The sequence below is a fragment of the Hesperophylax consimilis genome, chromosome 2, assembly GCF_061612785.1.
Source record: "Hesperophylax consimilis isolate HC1 chromosome 2, BYU_Hcon_1.0, whole genome shotgun sequence".
NCBI lineage: Eukaryota > Metazoa > Arthropoda > Insecta > Trichoptera > Limnephilidae > Hesperophylax > Hesperophylax consimilis.
The window spans coordinates 31,842,576-31,859,285 of NC_142837.1; the positions used below are offsets into that span (position 1 = coordinate 31,842,576).

At 35.1% G+C, this 16,710-nt stretch overlaps 1 protein-coding gene across 1 annotated transcript in view; it reads left to right on the forward strand.

The window, feature by feature from the left end:
* The window catches only part of unc-13 (protein unc13 homolog), a 217,859-nt gene that overhangs the window by 186,158 nt on the left and 14,991 nt on the right, over positions 1–16,710 (forward strand). The window contains exons 14-24 of the mRNA XM_089642160.1: positions 812–970; positions 1,839–1,964; positions 2,085–2,252; positions 2,680–2,793; positions 3,925–4,092; positions 6,132–6,353; positions 8,968–9,134; positions 9,928–10,072; positions 12,156–12,287; positions 13,111–13,257; positions 13,967–14,189. Coding sequence (XP_089498286.1) covers positions 812–970; positions 1,839–1,964; positions 2,085–2,252; positions 2,680–2,793; positions 3,925–4,092; positions 6,132–6,353; positions 8,968–9,134; positions 9,928–10,072; positions 12,156–12,287; positions 13,111–13,257; positions 13,967–14,189 — 1,771 coding nt within the window. The remainder of the gene's footprint in view (positions 1–811; positions 971–1,838; positions 1,965–2,084; positions 2,253–2,679; positions 2,794–3,924; positions 4,093–6,131; positions 6,354–8,967; positions 9,135–9,927; positions 10,073–12,155; positions 12,288–13,110; positions 13,258–13,966; positions 14,190–16,710) is intronic.

Below are 16,710 nucleotides of genomic sequence, written 5' to 3' on the forward strand. Positions count from 1 at the left end.
AACAGTAACAAAAGATAACAGTAACAAAACAGAAAAGTAACAAAACAGAACATTGAAGAAAAGGAACGAACAACAAACCTAACCTAAACTAACCTACCCTATTCTTCTATCATATTTTGTTTTTTCACTGTTTTATTTTATCTGGTTACCAGTTTCTTCTCAATTGTATTTCTTGATTCTCAAAGTATAGTGAGAATCAAGAAATACAATTTAATGCATTAACCTAGTACTGTCAGAGGTCAAATTGAAGTAAAACAATGTATGATTGGATGATTCGTAGAGTGCCGTTTTTGTGAAAAATCACCTCAAGTGCGCTGTAAAATTTATTTGTTCCTAGGCTCTATATAATTTTATGATTTACAAACAGATTCAGAAAAACATACTTATTATTTACAAAGAGATACACAAAAACATACTTACTTACCTGGCTGGTCACTTCAGATAAACACACTTTTATTAAAAAGTTTTACTACTTTGCACGCAGAGGACGCTGTAGTAAAAACACTGGACATTTTGTATTTGCTATTTTACCCTTCATTATTATTAATATTACATTAATTAGAAGGTTAGTGGCAAAAGTAGAGTAGATATTTCTTTTAAAGGACTAGACATTCTGGATAACCTTTGAGAGTGATATTGTTATAATATGATTATGAATTTATTGGTTTTTTGGAGGCTGCCTCAGATTGCATTCAATTCAGGTCACTTTATATTTTTTTTATAGATTGCCATATTGGCATCCATTCTCTGATTGGAGAAACAACAAGGTGGTTTTTAAGCTTTTAAACATTGTATCTCTTTTAATTTTCAGAAAGAGAAGTTTGTCAAGCTGTTGGATCAGCTGCACAACTCTTTGAGGATAGACCTGTCCATGTATAGGAACAACTTCCCCGCCTCCAGTCAGGAGAAGCTTATGGACTTGAAGAGCACAGTGGACCTTTTGACCAGCATCACATTCTTCAGAATGAAGGTTTGAAATTTTTGTTTCTGACACCTCACAAGAGGGCCCCTGTATGTACAGTTTAAAGACAGAGGAACTATATCACTATGTACCCAGTTGGTCAGCATTTTGAGACAGGTTAAGGAAGGGGCGGTAGGAAGGGATTTATTAATGCAGGTCTTGAAAAGGTCCAGATTATATGAAGGAAGAAAAACAGATGCCAGTAGATCGTTACACATACGTGTTGACTTTCACAAAAACAAGTTGAAGAAACCAACCCGTTTTCATAAAGACAACATCAACTACTGTTAACAGGTGTTCTGGCCGTCAAAATCATAACCCTCATGAACGGTGCTGTCGTTCGCATAGCAAGGAATTGGTGCACATTCAACGAGATTGTTGACTTGCAACAGGCTAGGTGACAGCACAGATCCTTGTGGCACCCCTGCCTACTATCTTCATATTTATTTAAATAAAAATTGTTCACATAATGTTAAGCTCTCTTAACCTCATAACCGATCTATTAGCTCGCTATTACTCATCTATATCGCTATTCTAAAAATAGATCACTTGGAAAAACAAGGTTCCTTCTGACACTGCATTGTTATGCAATAATGAACTCTGAAATAGCTCTCTCTCTAGAGCCCACTATTGCACAATATCGCTCTGTCAGATAGAACCCTTTAACTCCAAGCGGTTGAAATCTTGGCACAAACTTTGATGCATCTTAATAATAAGTAATATATAAGACAGTTACATAGGGAACATTGTGGAAAAAATTAAAAATCCATAAGTTTACATCTTTTATAACCCAAATAAATCCAGTTTTGAAACGTTCAAACATGAAAAACAATAGTTTATCTTTATTTTATGTCAAATTATGTATTTCTTATTTTAGGTGCAAGAGTTGAGCAGTCCGCCAAGAGCATCCACCGTGGTGAAGGATTGTGTAAAGGCTTGTTTAAGATCAACATATCAATTCCTCTTTGAGAACTGCTACGAACTCTACAACAGAGAGTTCCAGGTAAATAATACTTCAAAAATAATAATGTATTACTCTAAGATGAGGTGCACGCTAAAATTATGATAAAGTGTTAGAAGATTTATATTATTTCTTTAACTAATATGTAATTTGTTTCATTAGGTTGACCCTAATGAGGCGAAGCGTGACCCCGCCGACCATGGCCCACAACTCGACACAGTGGACTTCTGGCACAAACTAATAGCACTGATTGTATCTGTGATAGAAGAAGATAGAAATAGTTATGCACCCGTATTAAATCAATTCCCCCAAGAGCTTAATATCGGACAGGTAACACTCATACTTTTTACTAACCAATAATAATATGAACAACCATTCAAATTAGAAACAAAGTTGAAAATATGATTTAAGGTTTTCACGGCCAAAAGTATTTTTGTTATTTGTTTTTGGGGTGTTATGCCGTGTTGCGCTAACTCCTTCTTTAGCCAACGTTTCGGATAGCATTGCAGTGTCCATCATCAGGGCAGATGTGTTATTTATAAACGTTGGCTAAAGAAGGAGTTAGCGCAACACGGAATAACACCCCAAAAACAAATAACAAAAAAAGTTGAAAATATTTTTTGTGGAAAACTTCTATTTTGTTTTGTGTTGTTAAATTTGGCCAACAGAGCTTATAAAGGTCACAATCTGACTGAAAATGTTATCCTCCGGTTCGATGTAAATCAAAATGTAATTATGTTTGCTGTTTATATTTTAGCTGTCAGCTGCCACTATGTGGTCTCTGTTTGCTGTGGATATGAAGTATGCACTAGAAGAACATGAACAGCACCGTCTTTGCAAGTCTTCCGCTTATATGAATCTGCACTTCAAGGTAAATATGACATCTGTCTCATTTAATGACGTTACAATATATATAGACCCACTGTAGAAATCTCAAAGTGGCAAGCGAAAAGCAAGTCAATTGTAGTGCTTTCGATTTTGAAGTTTTAGTACATACTAAACTGCCATGCATCACGAGAAGTCATGTGCTACCTCTAAGTAAATTACATTAAAAAAGTGCCATAATGCCCTTGTGTGTGATGAGAAAATATTTTCATTACTCAGCAAACACTTGTAAAAGCCAAGAAATAAGATTTCATTCGTAAATACACACAAATTATTTAACGATTATAAAAAAATACAATTATTTCCTGAAGATTTTCAATGAATTTGAAAATGTGAGTGATGAGAAGGACAACGTAATAGCAGTAGCTTGTCTCCTACAGTATTCCCTGTTCGTTTTATAGTGTAATATAGAATGTAGTATTCAATGTAAATTCGAAAATGCCAATTCGTTCATACGCATATATTCTTTGAATGTTTATCTTTGTCATACATGAACATTGTTTGAATTAATAATTCACTGGAAACATAAGAGTGTTTCTTACTTGCCACATTTATCTAGAGTATTGTAAATCTCTGAAATAGCTCAATGGGCGTATATATATCACACATAATAATTAATGAACAGAGGAAGCAAAAAGCATGAGGCAACGGGAAACGGGGAAGCTGGAAGCTTGTAACGGGAAGCTGGAAACGAGAATCAAAAAGCAGTGGAAAGCAATAACCAAAAAAAATAATTACGCACGAACTGGAAGCATAGGGCTGGAAGCGGTAAGCTGGAAGCAAGAAGCAAGAAGCTGGAAGGGAGACGAAACAGGAAGCAAAAGGAAGCGGAAAGTCAGAAACGAAAACCGAAGCTCAATCAATTCCTTTATTCCTGCCCATCCTAAATTCCAACACATTGGCTTGTTAGGTTGCCATGTATTAAACTGGTCAATTAACCTCCAACCTCCTTCCCATCCTCAGAGCATGTGTTCCAAGTTCTAACAAATCAATGCCCCCTAGTGTACCGGTTGCACCACCTCAGTAGTATTCCTAGCTGGTTGGTGCAATTGTGGCTTTAGCTAGATAACTTTGTGCACTTACATGATGTTTCAAAATGTATTTTTATTGTTTTCAGGTAAAATGGCTGCACACAAACTATGTGAAGGATGTACCACCATATTGTGGAGCAGTGCCTGAATATCCGGCCTGGTTCGAACCATTTGTGATGCAATGGCTGAACGAGAATGATGATGTTTCATTGGAATACCTCAACGGAGCATTCAATCGGGATAAGAAGGATGGTGTAAGTATTTTTAATTCATGTTCAGTGGAAATCATTTAACATGAAGAAACAAAAACGATTGCACTGTGATTGTTTAAATGGTAACACCAAGATGGTTCACAGAAAAAGGAATTTCTTTAGAATTAACGGCACAAGTGCCATTCACATACAGGATAGTTATTGACAGTCGTAGTACAAATATGCAACTTTAAATAGAATTTTACTTTAAAAAGGAGATCAAATGATGCTATGGCAAGTATGAAACCAGTTTCTCTTTCCCCCAGTTACGTCAATCCATTTTTCTTTCCTTTAGAAATATAATTATACTCTAAGTCAGGGGTTCCCAACCTTTTTGTACTCTAGAGCACATTCTAAAATATCGGTAGGGTGGCGGGCACCACCTATTTTTAATCGACAAACTCGGGGCAGCAATCGCAATCAAAATGACAACAACGCGGTTCCAGGCGGGAAATGCTATTTGCAAATCACTCCTTGTACACGCCGAAAACCCGAAGTGAGCCGATGATCGCCGAACCGATCGGGATGGTACGAGGACTACTGTCAGTTTGGCTGTCGGGGCCGTGCTTATTGCTTTCACTGACAGACAGAGCTGGCAGAGTCATGTGCCATGTGTTTTGGTGCCTTCGGCATTCATCGGCTCAGTTTGTTGCGTTCGTTCACTTCGAGTTTTCTGCGTGTACAAGGAGTGATGTGCAAATAACACTCCCCGTTCCAGGCTAGCGTGAAGAGTGCAGTCAGGCTCGCCGCTAGACAAGTTGCGACAAGTACTTTCAGCAAAGGAACCACTCATACATACAATATCGCAAACATGCGAACGTATTTAATAAACCTAGGCACTCAAACAAATTAAAACTCTAACAAATAAATAAAAATAATTCACATTTTTAATTAATGTTTATGAAAAAATTATTTCACTTTCGAATAGTGGCGGGCACATAAGAATCGTTCGGCACGGGGTTGGGAACCCCTGCTCTAAGTTATGACACATAAAAACTGAGATTCATTATTCTTTACCTAACATAAATAAATAATCACGTTTTTTTCATGTGAATACCGCACAAGAGTCCTAACTGCTCCCATCCTTTAGGAGACAGTGAGACTCTGGCATCCCCAATTGGAGAAAGTTGTGAGGAAGAAGGGGTAAAGTTTCTTTACTCCGCCAAGCACAAATTATTTAAACAAAACTTTGTTTCAACTTAATTACCACAAGAAGAACTATCTTCATCGGGAGAGATGGTAAAAGATGCATTTTAGTTCCATTTTTCCAATCAAAATTCATAGGTAAAAACACTTCATAGATAATAATATTTTATATTTGAAAAGAAAAACATTGTATTTTTTTACCGCCATCAGGTTCTACAACAATAATTATCACCAAAAATAATACATTTAAAAATAAAAATAGTATTGTGAAATAACGATAGTCGGTATTTAAACGTAATCACGTCCCAGCACTAACTTTGCAATGACAGCTTCGCCTGCGAGTGCGGGGGCTTACGTCAATAAAAACATTGATACAAAATAAAACCTTTTAATCTAATCTTGTACTTACAGATGAAATGATATTCCATTTGTTTTGAAGTTATAAAACGATGACGAACTGTACTCGGCGACAACACAAACTGGACTAAACTAACGAATTCTTTGCGTATCTAAATCACACTCAGTAGACCAAGATCCGCCGATGGTCAGGTGTCCCTCACAGCATATCTCCGTATATTCTATTATCTTTGGCGACAACCTTAAATCAAAATTAAATTAAATTGGAAGAAACACACCCTTTTTGAAAAAATTAAATTATTTAAAAGCATTAAAAAAGAATTATTTTCTGTCTAATAATATCTCACTGTCATTTTCGGGTCAATCATAACCTCACCTTTGAATCTACATACTATAATTTGTTTTAAAATCGATGTTGCCATAGTAATGAAAAAATTTGGTTCCACTTTATTAAATTCTAGTCTTTCTTGACGGAATATAGAATAATAAGAGATAATATATTTAATTTCCTGGTGTTATGAATATGTTAACCTTCCCAGTTTCAAAAGTCGAGCGAGCACGCCCTCTTCTCCAACTCGGTGGTGGACGTGTTCACGCAGCTGACGCAGTGCTTCGACGTGGTGTCCAAGCTGGAATGCCCCGATCCGGAGATTTGGAAGCGTTACATGAAACGCTTCGCCAAAACCATCGTCAAGGTGCTGATCGCTTACGCGGACATCGTCCAGAAAGAGTTCCCCGAACATCTGAAGGAGGAGAAATTGGTAAATATACTATTTAACTGTTGAAGGGTTTTTTAGTACCTACTTACACTTAAGTACAGTAAATGCTCGATAATAAGGAACTCCAGTAAAAAATATTATTGCTTAAAAGGTATTTATTCATGTAGGTCGACAAAAGCCGATTCTCAATACACAAGTTTAATTTTAAATAACAATATTAATAAATTATTATTTCAAAATGAATAAAACACTATCCCTTCAAAACTCCCAACTTGGCTGGCATCACTGCATCGTCTGTTTCTAGCGTCACGCTGCTAGCCTTCGTGTGTTTTAAATTCTGCACATTCTATGGAAAATGTGATGTTTTGTTATCAGAAATTTGTCAATCTAATAGATTTTCTGTTTTTGAAAGCAGATGAAAGATTTCGAAAATAGAGGATTTTTTTTGTCACTTACAATCTTTATTTCTTGCAAACTCTCGAAATACCCCTTTTCATGAAATTAAAACAAATTTTTATTTATGCAAACGTATTAGCTGTTACTGTCACTTCACATTTTTTTGTTTCATATAAAAATAATTAGTAAAAAGTTCACAAACTTTTACAGATCTTTCTCTGATATGTAAAATTTAACTTTCTGGAATTTTACTTTTTTTTTAGTGATATCTCACACCTCCTGTCCGTATAGTGTAAAGGCAGGGGAACTTTGTCGCCACCCGGTTGGGCAGTGTTGTGAGGCAGGTTAAGGTAGGGGCTGTAGGAAGGGATTTATTAATGAGGTTCTTGAAGATCCCCGTATTATATGAAGGAGGAAAAACAGATGCCTGTAGCTTGTTCCACATACGAGCCGTCTTACTCTAAAACGAGTCGAAGAAAACGGGTATTCCCCTTGTGTCCGTCGAGTTTCACGCATGTGCATCGGTGAACCGGGGATCAATGCTGCTAGCTCCTTAGAGCAGTCTCCATTTAAGTACCTGTAGAACAGACTCAGCAGGCCCACATTGCGTCTATGCATTAGAGATGAAAGACGCCCAGTTTCTTGGAATCCAGATTACTCGGTTAGATGGACCCACTTCCCGACAAGCATCCCGTGCCAGACCCTGTCAAAGGCTTTGGAGATATCTAACCCGACGGTATTAGTTTCTCTAAAACGATGCAAATACCGCCCCCAAATTTGCATCACATATGTGAGCAAATCGCCACACGATCGGTTTCATCGAAATCTATGTTGCCGATCGGATCGAATGATCGTCTTTTTCTGAGATCTTACATCTTTCCACTTATGAGTGAGTTTAAATATTTTTTCAGCACTGGTGTTAATTGTGCAGAACATCTCTTAAGGACCAGGGCAGGTATTCTGTCAGACCCGCTGGCTTTGTCGACTTTCAACTCATTCAACACCCGGAGTAGTTGTGGTCGTTCTTAGTACCATTAAGAGTTCTCTTGCAATCCCTTGCCCGTTCTCGGTGTTCCAAAAGGTTATCCAAGGAGCCAATTTTCCGGAGTGCGTTATAAGCTGTGTTTTTAAGTCTAACTGCTTCAGCACACTGATGGGCAAACCACAGCTTTGTAGCTGCTCCAGAGGATTTGACGGAGAAGGGAATGTAGCAATCCATCGCTGATTTGATTACCTCTCCCACCTCGCGTGCAGAAAAAAGCAGACTACACTCCAAGGTAAAGGCACTGAAAAACAACCACTTGCCGTCCCATTGTGTTGCCCTGTAGTGCCATATCTTCCTCTTTACATGTTTGTCAGGTTGACTGTTCATAGAGGATGGCACAGAGGTAATCAGGCAGTGGTCAAAGGTCAGAATATAGTACAATTATTTGGAATCTTTGTATGGTAAGCTTTTAGAATCCAATACAAAGCATGGTGTTAACTCTTTCTAACACTGCTTAAATCATATATCTCGCCATAATACAAAAGGACATAGAACTATATTATGAGTCCGTTGACCCTGTTGGTACAAAAAGTAAGCTTCTTGTGGTGTCACTGGCGTTTTAGCAGGCATTGAAAGATTAAAATGTTGAAATTTATTTAAACATTAAGTTTACTATAAAAATAAAAAAAAGTTTAAAAATGAACCGAGTTAATTAATCGAGACAGAAGCTGTGATTTCTACGATTTGTTAACTGGTAATAATTATATAAAGCATATTTGGCTGGTTGGTAGCTGAGTGGACAAATGCATCAGGTTCCCACTCTTGCATCCTGGATTCAATTTCTCTGCTTGCACAACATTTTCCAATTATAATTATGGTGGTAGGAGGTTTTCAAACATTATTAGGTATTCGCAACCCGGTTATATTTATCCTTTTTTTTTATTAAAAACTCTTTCGTCACCGCTGTCAAAGTCGCAGGAGCCCTATATCTGCCTATTTTGCATTTAAAAATCCCTATGCCCCCTTATTAAGTTTATGTAACTACGTAATATTACAACTGAAATTTTGTATGTATTCATATTTCAATACTATTGTGTATATTATTTAACTTTACCATCCATCAGCGGCTATCCCCACGGATCACGTATGTCGCATATGCGATCCATGATGTTTCACTAAAACACATACTTTGTGTGAAAACGTGCCGCGTAGTGGGATAGATCGCCTTGAAGAGGCCAGCATTGTAAAGGTTAACACAATGAACTTGTTCCTCAGGCGTGCATCTTGATGAACAACATTCAGCAACTCCGCGTGCAGCTTGAGCGAATGTTTGAGCAGATGGGCGGAGAGAGATTGGAGACAGATGCTGCTGACATCTTGCATGATCTCCAGCAGAGCCTCAACACTGCCCTGGACTATCTGGCTGTTCTGTTCGCTAATAGGTATGATTAACTCATGGTGTAATGATGATTTTCTCTGGTTCCAAGACGAAATAGAACAGTTTCAAAATGAACACTATTGGAAAGTGATATAAAGTCATGAAAAGTGAAGGGAAAAACTAATCTAAACTAATGTAACCTAACCTATTTTTTGCCAATACCATTTTTTATCTAATGATTTTCATGCTTGTTCATACATATACAGAAGAAAGTTATACTATATTCAACTGGTATTTTAATGGAAGATACTAAACTTAGTAGATGGTTGAATACCACATTAAAACCTTTTTCTTAATGCAGTAATATTTCTAGTTACATCATAATAACTACATGTTGTTTTCAACAACTTTATACCTTCTAAGAAAACGAATGGGTTTCCCTTTTTCACAATTGTATTTTTTTTGCTTTAAATTCATCATTTTAGTGATGCAAAAATGTACTGATTCTTTGAGAACTATGTACCTATAAACTTACACATTAAATTACAGAATATATACTTATGTACATCTATAAATAATTAAAGCCAGAAAAGTAAAGCTCTCATAAGAAATTGGAATAGAGAAATAGCGGTTAAAAGGGCAACTCATCATATACATAGTTTTGTTGTTGTTTAATTAACTAACAGAGCAATCTGCTGTCTCTTAAGTTTCCTCTCTGCGATCTAGATCTCTTAAAGACCTGGATATCACTCCTTCGCTTCCTTTGAAAGCACACAGATAAAATTTACAGCAAATACTTTATTTTCATTACATGACTAAAATAACAATATGTCATGTAAACTTATTATTATTTCCAGTTTGGAAGCGCGTATCACAGCATCAGTGCGAGAGCTGGGAGACTTGCTGCAAGGAGTGAAGGGAGGAACCGGCACGGGGGCCACACCGCCGAGGGCCGCTCAAGGAGAGGCTGATGAAGTTCTAAGGCCACTCATGGACATTCTGGTGAGTGAAAATTGTTGATTCTCCTCTAGTTAGTTCCATAAATTGATGTAATCAATTAGTGTGTATTGTTGAAGAAGTATTTGTATGTGGATCCAATTATAATTAGTACAGTTCAAAGTGAGATCATATTTAATATATTCGCTACCATTCACGTCCAGATGCTACTTTGGCTTACCAAAAGTGGTTACCACCAATAGGCGAACTGCGCTCGCTGCGTCTGGCATCTGTCACAAGTGGTTATTTTTATGTTTATCTTCTTGATCACCGACGTAAAATTTTCGCCATGCGCCTGCGGAATCTATTTTCGTCATAACTTCCTTGTTTTTTGCAAAATTGTGTTTTTTTAAACTGTACCATCTTACCAGACAATGTGTTTATATATTTATGAAAATAGTGTATAATCTATCCTAAGTAGTTATCCCAAAATAGCTAGGTATATTCAGAGAAATGATTTCTTAGTAGTATCCTTAAGGATACATAAGGAATAACAAAAGGTTGAAGGGAAATTGACATAATAAATACATACATAAATGTTTATGCAATATTCCTATTAAAAACCTTTATTATCCTATTAAAAACAGAAAATTGAAGAAAAATAACAAGTTAACCTAACCTAACATAACCTGTTCTTTTATCAAGTCCTGTTTTATCCGGTTACCGTTTTCCCACAGGTAATAAATTTGTTTATATGGAAGGATCACTAAATCATTCTCACGATTTCATAAAAAGTTATATATCGTCACCGTGGAGTGAAAAGTCATCTAAATGAAAAATCTCTAAATCGTTTTTTTTTCGTGGGTATAAGTCACTAACAGCATAGAATCAGATTTTTTTTATTTTCTGTCTGTCATCAAACCTCTTATTGGTATTTATTGCATTTGAACTATCCACATCATATTCAATTTGTCCCTTGTTTAAAATTTAATAATTGACAGCCCTGAACTATTATACTTGATTTCTTTACATATACCTCGCAAACCAACATCAATGCATTATCTACCGTTTTATTGTGATAACTCCAACACAGAATCACAATTCTATACCCCCGTTCGCCGTATACAAAATTTTGGGTGGTGACTAAAGATGTTGTTGATATATTCAACACATCATTCACTAAATATAAACAAGTCATTAACCAATTTATTTCAGAAAGAAGAACATCAAATTTAATATAATTTAACTATGCAAACTACGTAGCTCTGTTTACCTTCCCAACTTATCTTACCAATTTAGTGTAATTTTCAAAGTGTTATATTTTTCCATCTTGCGTAGTGGAGTATCTAGTTTCTTTTTTATTTCGTTTTTGACTTTGTTTTTGTTTTTTTTATATTTCGTCTTATGTTTTCTTTTTGATTTTGCTTTGCTTTTTTTTTGATCTTGCTTTGATTCTGTTGTTCTTATTTAGATTTTATTTGTAATAAATAAAAAAAAATAACATGTAAAAGCCCAGCCGGGCGTGAAATTATAAATAAACAAGATAACATAACAGTTTTTCGTGCATTTTATTACCAAATTACGTATTGAGTAGATAAATTAACTAATTTCCTTTAGTTATTGTAATGCTTCGCTTATTTCGCAAAAAGTAATCTCCTTCATAAAAACAAAAATACTAATAATAATAACATAGTATTTATATAGCGCAGTTTTGTGTTGTTTCACTTCAAGTGCGCTAAAATAACTTAGTGACTTTACGCACTAAATGTCAACGATTAGTCTACTTTAAACTCCAAAAAACTGCTGATACAAAAAGTCACTGAAAGTAAATAAAATCACAATTTATACTCATAGAAACCAGTATTACGAAAAATCACTAAATGTATTTTTTTGTGTTTTTTAGTATATTTAGTTAATATGTATAAAGATCTAATTGTGCAATATGTAATTATATTCTAATACTTAATAACTATTGTATAAAACCATAATTCTTAAAAAAAAACTTTTATAACACCCATTAATAGACATTTCAAAATGCAACCACGATACACCCATTATCTCAAAACTGTCAATTTGTTAGCGACTTTTCACTCCACGGTGACCATATGTGCAACGATTTCTGTACTAATTTGAAATATTTGCTTTGCAGGATGGTTCACTAACAATGTATGCAGAGTCCTGTGAAAAGACGGTACTCAAGAGGTTACTGAAAGAGCTGTGGAAGATTGTCATGAAGATACTGGAGAAGACCGTAGTGTTGCCTCCTATGACTGACAAAACGGTAAGTCCACGTGTTATCCCAAGAATTATTAAATATCAATGGTTGTATGTTCATTGTTGATCACTAGACATTGGTTAGATATACGCATAAAAATAGTGAAATATGCACTATTAATGCCAAAATACACACTACCAACCCAAAATATATGACTAAAGTATACCACAAAAACAGAAGCCAGTTCTTCGGGAATTTTTTTGCTAGCTTTTCGCTAGAGAAATTCTCAGTGGAAAGAACCGGTCAAGAAAAAATCTTTTCGGGGGGGGGGGTGGCTGACGAAATTCACAGCAATCTCTGCTATAATCACTCTTTACACTTTTTTGATAAAAATTTTCAATAGGATCTTTGTTCGAAAAATAACCGGTTCCTCAGGAAAACAAGAATATCGACCATTTCTAATTTGAATTGCGTCTATATTTTGAAGAATATAAGGGCTGAACTATTAATGCCTATGCATTAACAGATTATATTCACCAACGACCATAGAAGTTCCAAATATGCACTAAAGACCAAATATTTTTATAATAATTTTTATGCGAAGACTACAACCCAATGTCTGTTGGTCACTGTACAAAATTTCAAAAAGTTACCGAAGTAATCAAGATACATATTTATACTCTGTTCTGAGTCTAAGAAAACAGTGTTATTTTTAGACAAGATAACCACTAAAGTGTCAATTTGCGATACTTTTAAAGACTGACATTACTAGAAAGACTCCCAGGTATTTTTCTAATCCTGCCTGAATTTGACGACACTGTTTTAAAAATCATTCAAAATATCTAAATTTGTCATTATACATATTGGCTATATGCTGGTTTTCTTACAGATGATGTTCAAGAACTTGACTGATAATGCCAAGAATCTCGCTGCCAATGCTAAAATTGAGGACATGTCGAGACTATTCAAGAACCACATGGCAGGAAAACAAGATGTCAAAAATGCATTGTCTGGAGTTATGGACATATCCAAAGAGGTAAGTACCTACATATTATTTTCTAATTTAATTCAATTTTTTACTTTGTGTGAATAAAATTTGTCTTTTTTTTTATCTGAGTTTTGCAACGACATTTATTATTTCGCGATAGTGTCCTCTATTTTCAACAGAAGGTACTAGAACTCATTCGATATATATTACATACACTCCTTCAAGAAAGTGTGGATAAAAATGGATGCACTGCAATGATTTGAATGGCAACAAAATGGTTTCATATGGAAAAATAATGTAACTACTTTTAAAAAAAAGCTATGTTCTAAGTGAATATTTTTCACACCAACATCAAGTGGTGTTCAGAAAATAGTGTTACTTCATGAAAATCCGCTACTGAAATTTAAATTTCATATTTGATATTTTTGGAATGTGCATAATATGATGTTAAATTTAAAAATGATCATTATAAAAGTATATCAAAATAAAACTTTATGGAATAAATATGCAGTTTTAGCAATTTACATGAATTAAATCAATAAAAATTGATGAAGTGATGAAATTAAACAATTTTTTCTGTCCATTATCTACTAATTTTTACATTCGGGGCCAATTATAACCTCACATTTAAATCTTCTATAAATTGTTCAGAAATCAGTGTTGCCAGAAATGAAAAAAATTCGTTTATATTATTATATATATACAACCTATTATCATATTACCTTCATATGGATCCCTTAAATTGTGACTATTTCAGCACCTCACCACCATGGAGCGCAATCTCTCCCCGAAGCAGTGCGCGGTACTGGACGCCGCCCTCGACACCATCAAACTCTACTTCCACGCCGGTGGCAATGGTCTCAAGAAGACCTTCCTCGAGCGGAGTCCCGAACTGCAATCTCTGCGGTACGCCCTGTCGCTGTATACGCAGACCACAGATACACTCATCAAGACATTTGTTACTAGTCAACTCAACGAAGGTGAGATACTCAAATACTTCTTTAGCGGATTCTTAAATTTACAAATTACGCCCTTCCACACATATGCTTCGGAGCGACGGTACCACGCCCTGCTCCAGGCCGAAGCTCAGAAAAGTCTCACAATGGACTGCGCTGTAAATCATTACCTCACTTTCGAACTTTAATTTTCTGTGCGTCGGCCTGGAGTGGCACGTGCTACCGCCACTTTGAAGCGGACGTGTAATAGCCGCTATTCTTAACCTAACATTTAAATAATGAGTCATCTTTTTAATGTCTGGTTCAGATATTTGGACTTGACATTGTGCTTTCAAAGGTTAATAACATTCTAATGTTTGTCTTACCTGGCATATCTCTACCTAACCTTATCTAACACAGTTGTAAGAAACAGTATTAATATTATCTTTAACTGTGAGAATAATTGTTAAATCCTATGTTTGGACTTTACAAAAGGTTCCTTCTCGTGGTTCAGAATGACATCACCCTTACTTGTGATGTAGTTAACATGTTTTTGGTTAAAACGAATTGATATATGTATTGTGCAATTTTTTTGACTAATTTATGAAACCAAATGATTTTATGTATATTTTTAAGTAGCATTGTTCAGTTTTGGACAAAAACAAATGATTTGATTAATGGTCTCCAGTACCGCTAAATAACAAAGACACGCTGATGCGCCAACGATCGGTCATCAGCGATAGAGACGAAGGGGAAGGCGATCTCGAAGGATTGGAAGAACCTCTTAGAGCCGTCAGAAGAAAGCAAAGTCGACAAGGTTAAAGTGCTGAACATGTCGTCATTATGTAGCACAATCTTTTCTATTTATCGCAGTTTTTCAAGCTTTCATATTATTATCATGTATGAGGATTGCCTCATGAAATTTATCAAAGAAATCAAATCATTCCATTCATTTCGTTGGAGAATCATTTTTTTTATGTGAATCAAGCTCTTATGATCAAATTGGTTCCATGATAACTCAACACAATTACATTTCAACCCACCTTTAAAAAGTCATTAAAATGGATGAAAAAGACACAAACCTAACCTATTTAACCTAGTTTTTGTTTCATCATTTTCATGACTTTATATCGCTTTTTAAAGGTGTGTTGAATTGTCATTGTGTTGATTTGTCCGGTTAGCGATCAAATCGGTTCCATGATGAAACAAACACTGAAGAAAAATTAAGAAAAGTTTGAATTGTTTATCTGAACTAGCCTTGCCTATTCTTTTATCGTGTTCCCTTTGTCACTGTTCTGTTTTACTCAACCCAATCAAATTAAATCAACTTCTGTAAATAAAGCTTTGATGAATTCTATGAAAAGTCTGTCCCGATTTTAAAGCAGATCTTTTGACGTAGGCTATTACAGCAAAAATGCAACTATAAAATATATAGCGTTTACATTACCACACTATTATTCACCTTATAACATTTATATTACCACTAACTTACTAGTTTCACAGCATTATCCATTCAAATGCTTCATTTACTTTACTACGCCCACATTTACAATTTTACACAGCTTTTATCCCAATACATTTCACATTTAGGTTATAAAGTTTTACTTAGCTTACATTAGCGTAATTAGAAAGTTTGATAATCAATGCTAGAACTATATGTATTATGCAAAAACATGTAAACATTTTTCAATCAAGTTTATTAGAGTTTTACACATTTTCTCTGCCCAACAAAGGTGAAGTGATCAACAGGCAAAAAAAAACTATACTTTTTGCTCTCAACTTCGCAGGAGAATGACATTTATGTTTAGTAATCTTTTAATGAAAAGGATTTATCTTGTATATATTTTTTTTGCCTAATAAATTTAGAAACTAAATACTAAGTCCCCATTGTTTCACAAAAATTCAAATGGAGCATTGTCATCAAATAGCCATTTAGTTTTTTTTTTTACATTTGAAAGGTCCCTGTTAAATGCTGATTCTTGGTGCGTTTCAGCTTTCTTTCAAATTGTAATAAGCTGACAAGCTTAACAGTATGATTGTTGTCCTCTTCTGCTGATCACAATCTGTTCAAAAGCTGAAACAGGCTTAGAAATGGCATTTAACGGAAACCTTCCAACTGTAAAAAAAATTAAATTACGAAGAATGGCCATTTGATGACAATGTTACATTTGAATTTCTGCTAAGCAACTGAGACTAAGAAATACAGTGTTAGTATTTCAGTTTGTATGATTAAATAAGTTTGATTTGGTAGAAAACTTAATCTAAATTACTAGAAAATAAATTGAAACTACTTTGAGAATAAACACCATGTACTTAGAGATTTTTCTGACAGTTTATTTTTATTTTATGAAGAGTAAATAATGGTTTCCTAATTAAATAAATACATCTTGTATTCAAACTATACATGATGTCTGGGGGTATAGTGCACAAACTTCAGATGGTGATTCTACGTGACAGTACAAGTAAAAAAGACAAATAACCTTTTTCGAAATTTCAATTCCCCCATTTCTCCAAAAAAGAAATTTCTTCACTTATTCCAATGAGGATTGGACATTCTTACGTTCCT